The sequence below is a fragment of the Momordica charantia genome (genome assembly GCF_013281855.1).
Source record: "Momordica charantia cultivar OHB3-1 chromosome 1 unlocalized genomic scaffold, Mcharantia_2.0 BLBB01000001.1, whole genome shotgun sequence".
NCBI lineage: Eukaryota > Viridiplantae > Streptophyta > Magnoliopsida > Cucurbitales > Cucurbitaceae > Momordica > Momordica charantia.
In genome coordinates, this window is record NW_028275157.1 from 11,737,977 (window position 1) to 11,749,119 (window position 11,143).

General features: G+C 34.0%; 1 protein-coding gene across 9 annotated transcripts; it reads right to left on the bottom strand.

Moving 5' to 3' along the window:
* Positions 1-704: 704 nt before the first annotated feature.
* LOC111021330 (uncharacterized) lies at positions 705-9,861 on the bottom strand. Of its 9 annotated transcripts, XM_088124487.1 has the most exons (10): positions 9,688-9,860; positions 9,359-9,418; positions 8,479-8,627; positions 8,276-8,375; positions 6,467-6,572; positions 4,264-4,446; positions 2,943-3,407; positions 2,577-2,663; positions 2,429-2,493; positions 705-1,366 (listed from the first exon to the last, which is right to left on the bottom strand). In XM_088124487.1, the coding sequence occupies exons 5-9, from the start codon at positions 6,534-6,536 to the stop codon at positions 2,432-2,434; spliced, it is 867 nt and encodes a 288-aa protein (XP_087980613.1). In that variant the 5' UTR covers positions 6,537-6,572; positions 8,276-8,375; positions 8,479-8,627; positions 9,359-9,418; positions 9,688-9,860; the 3' UTR covers positions 705-1,366; positions 2,429-2,431. The 9 variants fall into 9 exon arrangements, with proteins under 9 accessions (XP_087980613.1, XP_022153935.1, XP_022153939.1 ...); XM_022298243.2 differs by lacking the exon at positions 8,276-8,375 and having other exon boundaries at positions 8,479-8,530; positions 9,688-9,861; XM_022298247.2 differs by lacking the exon at positions 9,359-9,418 and having other exon boundaries at positions 8,479-8,530.
* Between the last annotated feature and the right edge of the window lie 1,282 nt (positions 9,862-11,143).

Consider the following 11,143-nt stretch of genomic DNA (forward strand, 5'->3'; position numbering starts at 1 on the left):
TTTTTGAATTTTCTTTATATCTAATAAATCTATAAATTTTTAAAAGATATTTAATAGGTCATGGATCTATAAGACAAAATCAAAGTTCAAGAGCTTATTAAGCACTTTTAAAGTTCAAGAATGTCTCCATTAAATAGATACTAAATATTTTAGATTTACTAGACAACCGTAAAAGTTCAAAGATTTTAAAGATTCCTTTCTATTCACTCTATCTCCTCTTCCATTTCATCTGGATCTTCCTTTTCATTCGAAAAAATGGAAGGAGAAGTCTCTTCTCTAGATCGAGATCCCTCTTGTTCCCGTTGAGCCTCCATTTCAAAAGTGATTTTTATTTTTATGTCTATTTTTTCCTCGCTTTTTCTTGTTTTCTCTATTTCTTTCAATTTCTTAATAACGATGGGTGATGGTATTATGCTAAATAGTAGACACAGGAATAAATAAGAGAACACTAGAGATTTGAGCATAAAATTTCTCAATCCTAACATAACATTACAAGTCCAAATATGTGAATATTCCAATTTGTCTGCTTGTGAGATGATCAAAATTGTTGATTTGAATATGTACCACCTATATGCCATATTTCCATGTTAGATTCTCAAGAATCTGTTGAGATTTTCATTCCCAAAATGAATGGTAAATGAAAGTTTCAAACACTTGGAATTGGGATAGGGAGACCAAATATGACGCATAAATTTCCTACCCAATTCCACAAGGCATACACATATCAATATCATTGAATTCATCAATAAAAAAAAAAATGACCTCTCCAATCAGATATCGACACTTGTAACATATAAAAAACCCACCTCAGGAGACTTCTTCAATTAAAGACAGTATGGCCATCTCCATGAATTCAATGCTCAACTTCAACCCAACCAACATCCTGTATTGATTCTAACAATCTCTACACTCAGCATAATCATCGGATCATTACAATCACTTCTTCCAATACCGCAATCATCAATCAAAACATCAAACATTAAAAGGTTAATAGATTGTTTTCAGAATCACTGTGATATATTATTTCCATTCTTGATGTTAACCTGTGCTCTAGTAATCTGGAGCTGTGCTGTGTTCTAAAGGAAAACTCCTTTGTCGCTGCATAATGATATCAGTGGAACTGGCGCATATGAATCAGTAAGTTTCGGTATAAATTGGAAAGCCTTCTCCAGCTCTACAATGATTATGTACAATCATCTGCACAAGTATAGCAACAAAATCATGATATTTGATGCATCAATTTTAAGGTTGCCAGCAAACCCATGTGCCTTTAATCATGTACAACTGCTTTAAAAGTTCATCAATAAGCAGCTTGCATGCTCCACATGTCTGTAAAATACATTACATAATGTACATTTCTTCTTCACTGCATTAAAAAGTAGAGAAGATTGTGTTAATAAATTACTACGAAAAAGCAGACATGGACAAGTTTTTGCCCCCATATGCAGCTGCCTACACTAATATCGAATGCTAAGAATCAAGATTAACTATAAGTTAACAATGACTTCATGACTAAATTGACATGAAAATAGTTTAAAGGCGGATAACTCGTAAAGTTCCAATACTAATAATAATATAGCCTGAAGTTCAAATGTGTAACTGTGGGTTATTATTCCCCCTGCAAATAGATAATAGTGGTAACACTAGAATAACTGAAGTGTAAATACGTTTAAGAACCATTTCATATGTGACGTGCATTCTCATTCACATTCTACTTCCTAGAATCATACAGCTGAAAAGTCGTGTGTTGTAAGTAAATGTAAATACTACTTGGTATAGCAGTCATGAATTCTCCTTCGATGTTCTTTTGCCTTACAGGTGTGTTGGGTCCTTGATGCTAAACTCTCTTGTCGTATCTTTATATTTACCTAAGTCGACTGGCTTCTGTAAGCTCTCAAGAGCTCTGAAGTGAATCAAAGACTTGTTAATCACATCCTTCTTATGATCAACCTTGATCAGAAGGCTTTTCATTTTTAGTCCTTTTGGAGGGGGAGGTTCCCTTTTCCTCCACCTCCCAAAGATATCATTTTTTCCCCTAATAAAAAAGAAATTAAAAAAAAAAAGAAAGAAAGAAAAGGACAGCTTGGAGATTTAGCAGATCTTAATATATCCTTATTTGGTTGAATATAAAGATTTTAAATGAAATTTAAATCTCCAATGAACCCACAAGCAATCCATCTCAATGAGCGTGTCCCCTCAAGGAACCCCATTCTCGTAAAAAGTAATCGGATACCAAACAAAGTACTGTCGTGATTTCTTCACACTGGAGAATGGATAGAGACCCCCCAAAATTTAAGTGGACCAACTTGAAATAAAAATGGTGTACCACATACATCTGTATGTGTATAGTTGTCTTCATTCTTCTAGGAAGAACGGTAACAGAGAAGCATACATTTATAAAATGATCAATTAAGTACAAATAACTTACCAGCTAATTGTGTCTGAAGTCTTCATAACTCAAGCTCTCTGATACAGTGTCCAACCTTTTGCTATCTTTAAATGCGCAGAAATTTTAAGTCAGGAACCACTTGTTGAATATTACAAGCAAGGATCGACATATACAGAAAATTCATTACCAAGACGGTCTCCATTCTCACAATTATCAAGAATGTTATCAGCCTCTGGTGGTAAAAAGGGACATCTGGCATAGCTATCCAGTATATCTGGCAATTCAAAGTCGTCATGTTATTATAACTGATGATACATCTATATGGTCTACTCTCTTTCCCTCCTCTTTTTTGACATTATAAAGGAGAAGCTTAACAAAAGGGAAAAAGTTTGATTTCTTTTCTTTACTATGATCCTGAATATGTTGGACAACACTACTTCAATTTACAATATGTCTCATTGATAAAATAATTACCTTCTTGAACACCTCTTATAACTGAAACTTAAGAGAATACGATACATTATAAATTAAGATAGGGAGTGAAAGATAATACCTGAACCCTGGGAAAACTCTGCTGTCAGATCTGAGAGACTAAAATTCCTGGTAATTGGACTAATGAATCCAAATGAAGAGGGATCCGGATCAAGAAGTGATTCATTGAAGGACGGTGTGTTGGAATCAACACTAGCAAAAGATGCAACTGATGCGTTCCCAATTGATTGACGTGCATCAAGGACATTTCCCTCTGTTCCAAACATGTAGGGGGAACTGTTTGAATATCCAGTTTCTAGCTTTATCATCCCTCCATTTATTCCTTGAAACAGACCTACATTTGAGCTCTGAGGTGCAGCATCATTCATGCCATGAGAAGACATGTCCACTGCAGTGTGCATAGTTGAGTGTACAGGTTGGGTACCATTAGAATATGCATTGCCTAAGCTGACACCAACAGGGTGGTCTATGTCATCTTGTTTCAAAGCAGGTCCTGTATGCTCCGGAGCATAGCAGCTTTGATGTACTGTAAAATAAAGTACTTTGATTTCATTGCGATACTAACAAATTTTTTAAAACTTAAGGACACAGTTCTAATAAATTTTTTAGAACTGAAGGAAACAGTTGTACATCCTATAGCCCATTCAAGTAAGGTGCTCAATTAGAAATGCAACTTCTTCAACCACAATACCCCCTAAAAGAGGGGAGAACAACTTAAGGGCAGAGGCCAAGAAGACCTCCCTAAAGAACTAACGCATTACAATTTTCCAATCTTGAGAAATCTGGGTTAACCTGTAGTTACAAAAGAATCTCATATGATTAAGGCACCAAGAGGCCATAATAATCTTATACGTTTTCACAAAAAATGTCAAAAGGAAGTGTTGTGTTGTAGAAAACTCATTGATTCCTTTCCTTCAAAATACTCCAAAAAAATAGAATAGCAGCACAACTCCAAAGTATCTTAGCTTTTCCTTTCAAAACCACCCCTAAATTACTTCGAGAAGCCAATCATCCACCAATCCAGGGAGGCACACAGAGAAACCAAACTCATTCAACATAAACGCCCAAAAATTGGTTGCAAAAGGACAGTGGAGAAAAGGTGGTCAATAGACTCTTCTTTCCTTGGACAAAGGCAGCAGACTGAAGGGGATAACAATAGGGAGAAATCTCTAACCTCTCTTTTTCTTCATCTTCTTTTTATTTTTATTTTTATAAGAGAAGGGACCTCTTCTTATTATTAAGAGATCAGATGCATTGTAGCTGGCATGTAATTATAAAATTATCCTCGGTCAATAAATCATTACTCTAATCCAATATTGAAGTGCAATGCAACAAATAACATACGAAGATGAAGCTCCCAACTAGGAGAAAAGCAGCCATACCAGGTTGGACGTGGGACCCGTTAGAACTAGATAGTGCAGTCACAGCACATGGATGTATCTGGTGCATCATTCTTGCCTGCTGTTCAAGCAACCGGTTGAACTCAATAATCTGGCTCTTCACCATCAGTCTCAGATAATATGCATTGAAGAATTCCTGATTCTCCTCTTCGAGCTTCTGCCAAACTGGAACAGAAGCAATACAAAAGGTTTTGATTACCATCGGTGAAGTAAACATAAAAAAAGGTAGTGAAAGTGTTTACAACCTGCAATTCTATCTCAATTCTGGTATGGAAGTTAGACAAGGTACTCAAAACCTCAGGTGGTTGTTTCTAGGTCTACGTCCACCTCAAGACTTAGACTTTAGAGACATCAAGGGTTTTCTTTATTAAGGTTTTTTTATACCACTTAACAACTAGATCATAAATTCTAAGTATGACCTTTCATAGTTCAAACCTTCAGTATAGTTTTTTTTGGATGGAAAACCATGCTTTCATTGGTGGTGTTCTTTCATTTCATTATGTTGGCAAGTGTTGGGAGCATTTGTAACCTTTAAATTTTCTAGGCTGTTGGATACCGGCTCTAAGAACAATATTGAACAAATGCCAAGTGGAGCGAAGTTGGAAAGCAAAGCAAGGTTGCTGTGGGTTGATGCAGTAAAAGCTACTTCAAAGAGCATTTAGTAGAAAGAGAAGAAAAGTTGCTAGAACAATTTGAAGATGGTACATTGCAACACAAGCCTCTACCATCTTCAAGAATAATAACTGTCTTTATTAACCAACGGGCATCTTCAAACATGCCTTGGAGACTTGGAGCACAACCAATAAATATGAAGAGATAAAAAAATTTACAAGAAGACTGCTGATAAGAGAATAGCCCCAGCAAAGCTGTTTTTCATCATCAAAAAGCAAACTTTTGACCTTCCAACAGGCTAAGAATGAACTTATAATCTAACTGAAAATATTTTGAAAACAACAGGAGAACAGTTTATGAGAAATCTGAGGAATGAAGAAATGATTATAGTAGTATTTAGGAATTGTTAAAAAAAAAATACAAATCTCTAGAAAGAAAGATAAGAGGCGCTAGAATTTGGATAGTTTGGGATGTCTTGGCCTCTTCCTAACAAAACCCTTTTGTGACAGCTTTCAGGAAGACAAATAGTAGTGGAAAGGTGAACGTGTTAGTTTGGCTAGCGTTTTTTAAAAGTCTAAACATGACTGATAAAAGTTTAAAGCAAATGTCAAGGGTGATCCTTGAATTTAATTTACTGTTTACTCTGGTTCGAGGCATTTGGTTTGAAAGAAATCAATGGCTTTTCAAGAATAAGAAAGTTTGATCTGATATGATAAGTTCTATGCTCTTGCCAGAGAGTTCTGCAATCACTCGTTTTATGAAATTAACTTTTATTGGGGAGCTTTCTAGTAATCTTATTTCCGATTGTGGGTTATGTTTTAGATGTTTATCTGCTTTGGCTGCTTTATAGTATAGTCTTAAAAGGGAGTCTTTAGTTTGTAACTTTTTTCAAATATCAATAAGAAGTTTCTGTTTCTTTGTCAAAGGAACAAAAAGAAGAAAAAAGTATGCTGCAATCGTTGAGATTCTTATCTCTCAATTTCCTAATTAATCGTCTTCATACATGATTATTTTTTAAGCCAATAGCTGCCATATTATCAACTTTTAAATGCATCATCAATCGTTTTCCTCTACATCCACATAATTTAAATGCTATAAATCTACTATACATTTTTTTTATGGTTGACTCATTACTCATCTGACTAAACTAGCTAATGCCATAGCACATAATACTACTACTATCTTCCACTTAGGTGTTGTTCTACTTCTAACAACACTGTCAATTAACCGATATCATTTACACCATGATTGTGTTCTTTCCATTATTAAATATGGATGACAACTGATCACAATAACTTGATCACAACTGCTTACGGTCATACAAATGAAAACACATGAACACACGGTTTTAATTTTTATCTCGCAGGTCCTAGTCACAGTCAGATTAATATGAGTTTTGGCTAACAAGAGCTTTGTGAGTGGGAGGAAAAACAAAGAAGCACATTATTTTACTAATTAAATAAAAAAATGGTAACCAAACCCATGATATAGATCATAAATCCATCACCTACAGAACAAACCAGCAAATATGTAAGCAATAACGTTAGAAAATAAACATTTAATACATGATTACCTTGCTCCGTGAAACTAGGGTCAATATTTTCATGATTCAAAAGTGTTTCTGCGACTTCTTTTCTGCTCATATCAAGCTGAATGCATCGCTCTATAAGACTTCGAACCTAAAATACAAGTACAAATAACTGGATGAGATTAGTCACCTGAAATTAATGCAAATTGGAAGGTGCATCTTTCATTAGAGTGATGGAAGTTAATGCCCCAATAGTGAAAATGGAAGAGAGGGGGGATAGCATCTTCCATAGACTATAGAGATTCTAGGACATGGCCATACTATTATGATGTATTAAAAATATTTTTTTTTTGTGAAAGAAACAATTTCATTGATGTATGAAATTACAAAAGGCCCTTAAGAAGGGTTACATGTAGGACTTCCAATTAACTAATAGGGGAGTGTAACTATCATGATGAAAAAGGAGTGTTCTTACACCAAGTGACAACTTTGTAAACAATAGCATCAAAAAACCTCTCATAAGGTTGTGGTTTATTGTCGACGGTTCTTTGGTTCCGTTCTCCCCAGATAGTCCATAGGAAAGCTCGAACAAAATTCATCGATATGATAGCTTATAAATATTGAAAAAAGGCAAAAATATGTTGTTGGTCCTGTAGTTTGGGATTTGTTTCTATTCGGTCCATATAGATCTAGAATTGACAATTTAGCCCTACGGTTCAATAAATACTATTTTCTTAGTCCCAAAACTCTTAACTGTTAGTTGCCGCTAGTGACTTAAACAACTAAAAAATTAAAAAGAGTATGACATGACAATTAAATATTAATTTGAAAATACGGATGTGACTTTTTTTACTAATAATTAATATTATTATTTTTAAATTAAATTTATTTCATCAATCTGTCGACATTGGCCTCTAACCATCACCCCCTTCCCCTCCCTCCCCATCACCCTTGGGTATTAAAGTCAAAATGAGAACGAGGATTAGCTTTGGTTTGTCACTTGTTTTGGCTAATACTGGAGCTATCTGTGGGGCATCATTCAGGTGTATGAATCTCCCCCAATTGATTGATCGGCCTCCCACCATCGGCTCCTTCCACTCACTCTCATATTTTGGAATCAAAGTTCAAAAGGAAATAGGATCAGCTTTTTCAGGTCACTTATTCTGGCTAATTTTAGAGCATATCTATGGGGCATCATCATTCTAGTGGATCAAGATTTTGGTACAAGGAAACCAGATTCAGGTCACCTTGAAGGACTTTCTGAACTTTTCATATTTAGAGAGAGTGAGAAACATTGCAAACCTTAACTCCCCTAGATTCCATTTTGGTTGATTAGTGCAAACCTCAAAATTTTTTGGACTAAGACATTTGTATTTTAAACATGATATAGAGTATTGAGAAAAGGTCAAATTATGTAACACATACGTGAAAAGAAAAAAAAATAATAATAATAAAATTATGTATTGCTAATGGTTTGATACATTAAAACCAAATAATTCAATATCTTATATGACGAGAAAATTTCAAAATCAAAATGTCTGTAATTGTATGCTTCGAAAACCAGCATGACATTTTTCATTCTAAGTTATTCCACTTCTCTAATATCTCTTCGTTATGTCCATGAACCAATTTTTTCTTAGATAAAATAAAGATCTAATCCTCTAGTTTTCCAACAAATGTCAGAGCATTTTGGATATCCATTACGTGATGACATTGACAACATGCTCAACTATATGTAGCACCCATTGGCATGAACATAAACACAAATAGCTCATATGACATCATCCATAACTCACTCGAGAAAAATAAGTTAAGGAATTTGTTCCATTTGCCTGTAAACTTATGTCATCTGACCTCACAAGTAAGTTCCTCGGGGTAATGGCTCAACTATTTATGAAGGTCTAAACCTGCTTTGTCAGCTATTCCTACAACTAATATCCAGTTCTCTGGGGATCTGTTGGGTTGCAGGAAAAAAACAAATGCAGAATAATGAGCAATTTTGGACCGTTGGGTGAGTCTTAGTCATGAATATGCTGTAAGTTTAAAAACCCGCTTACCAGTTGAATATCTTGCCGTGAGACCCTTCTCACAGTTCCGCTTGACATATTTCTGAGTCCAGAGCATAAGAATTAAATTATGAAATCAACTTGCAGAGCTTATTTGCCTCAAATATTCCACCCCAGCATTCACTAAACAGCCATGAAGACTAAGATTTTAACACCAAAACAAACGAGAAAAAGTATCTTAGTGATCTAGATCATTATATACATCAAAAGGCAGTCAAGAAAGTCTTATTTATGTAGGCAACTTCAGAGAGTCATCCCTCTTTATGGAAGTCTTGTTTCCTAATGAGAGGAAAGAAAAAACCACTAAAACTTCCAATTTTGAGCCTCTTTAGTACGGAACAACATGAAGCCACTTAAAATATTCAATCAACATTTATACACAACACTAATATCTAATCTTTATATCAAATTGAAAAGAGCACATGATAGAAAAATCACAATAAAAAATTGGGCACCAGATTCTGGCAACTGGCACACAGTTTGAGGTAATGACCATATTGATGGAGAAATGAAGTCACCCTCACCCCTATAATTTAGAAGTCACTTTTAAATCGTAATAAATCATCATATAGCTACAAAAATCATCCTCCAGTAACCAAAAATCTGACCCATCAGTGGACAAAATACTCGGGTCAAAGAAGTGAAAAGCGTATCACAGCTGCATAACACTCAAATGTTAAACGGTATCCCAAAGTGAAAACGAAACCAATAATTTATTAGAATTAAAAAAAAATCCAAATAGGTAGCAAAATTAAAAATTAAAAACACAACAAAACAAGTAGCGAGAAAACGACGGCAACTAGGTCTTAAGTCACAAGTACTCAACCGGATAAACATTGAAAATCGTGACCTAATTTAAACTTCAAAGTACCTATTATCCTTCAACACTACTCCATCTAACAATTAAACAGTTCCACACGTAGAACACCACCTTCATAGCACGAAACAAAACAACAGAAAATCAGTTAAAATTCGCATACATAGTAGTCAAGTCAGACAACACATAGCACATCCGATTCATTCAATTCCCATAGCCACGAGAAGCTTGAGAAGGAAAAAAAACCCTAAAACTGACTCGGAAGCATATCTTCAGAGCATCAAAATTCAGAGAATCAAAAACATCGAACCAGAAACAAAACACACACACACAAACAAACAAGCTGAAAAAGAGTAAAGAGAGGCGAAGTTCGTCGATCTTACCAGTTAGCAGGCCGATTCCAAGAGAAGTGGAGATCTTCAGAGCGAACAAAATGGGAATATTTATCAGATAGAGAGAGAAAGAGAAGGGAAAAAAGCAGGAATTTCGCTTTACATGGTGGAGAGGGAACAGAGAAAGCAGAGCACTTCAGTACTGTGCGATTAACAACTAGGAGCGACATTTTCCGGCTCTGGTATTTATAGCAGTGGTAATTTTGTAATTTTCAGATAACTGTATTTAGTTAAGCTAAACATACATTATTTGTGTCCCTATCCGCTACGTTGCATCTGATTCAGAGTAATTTTTTTGTTATTTTCTAACATGTATTTTTTTATTATTTTGTGTCTTAGTTTCAAAGGTTAAATATTTTTTTTCTTGCAATATATTGTAAAAATAAATAAATAAAATAAATACGAATGGGTCCTTTAAGTTTCTTTTGCATAATTTTCAATTGGGTCTTCAATCTTTTAAACTTATCCATTTTACTTTTGACGTATAAAAAAAGAATTCACAGTTTGGTCATTCTTTAGAAAGTTGTTGAATTTTGTTAGCATTGAGTTAATAAATTTAGGCACGTGAAATATGCTCCCTTATATACTACTTACATTAAGTCCAACGGTTTATTTAATAAAATAGTCTATTTATTTTGAATGACATGTTTAAATGACGTACATGTGTTCAAATATATTAACAAAACAACTGTTTATTTAATACATAAACGCTAGAAATAATTTAATTGAGAAATTCTAATACATTGAAGTTAAAATGGAGAATTTTAGAATATTTAAGACTAAAAATCTAGAAATAGGAACCTTTATATATTTAGTGATTTATTTGGTTTTGTTAATTTTGCATTTTTGGAAATTTATTCGGAAAAGGAAAAGAGGGAAGAAAATTGAAAAGGAGAGAAGAAAGTGATAAGTGGTGCCACGTGGCCAGTCGAGAGAGTTTGTGGGGACCACTAAAGTTGGGATCGGATCGGGATGATTTCATAAGACTTCAAAATTTGGACTTTCAAAATTGAGCTAAATTACAAATTTAACCCTATAAACAAACTCTGGTGACTGTATTGATTAGTTTTCAGATTTTAAAAAATTTAGTTTGGTTATTGTCTAGTTTTATAATTATTTTATTTTTAGTTTTCTGATTCTAAAAGTTAGGTTTATAAAACGTTTAATGAAAATTAAAAATGGCCATTTTAAAAAAGTTGTTTTCATTTTTTAAATTTAAAAAATAATTTAAATACATATTTTTTTAGTACAACAAGTGGGTGGAGGGATTTGAACTTATGATCTTATGGTGAGAGTATGTTTCAATTATCTTTGAGCGTTCATGTTTGCCAAATACATTTTTAAGAAATGTAACAAATATACACAAGAAATACGGAGAAAGTAAGCATAATTTAAAAAAAAAAAATTATTATTATTATTATAAAGTAGTTATCAATGGGGTCGAAAC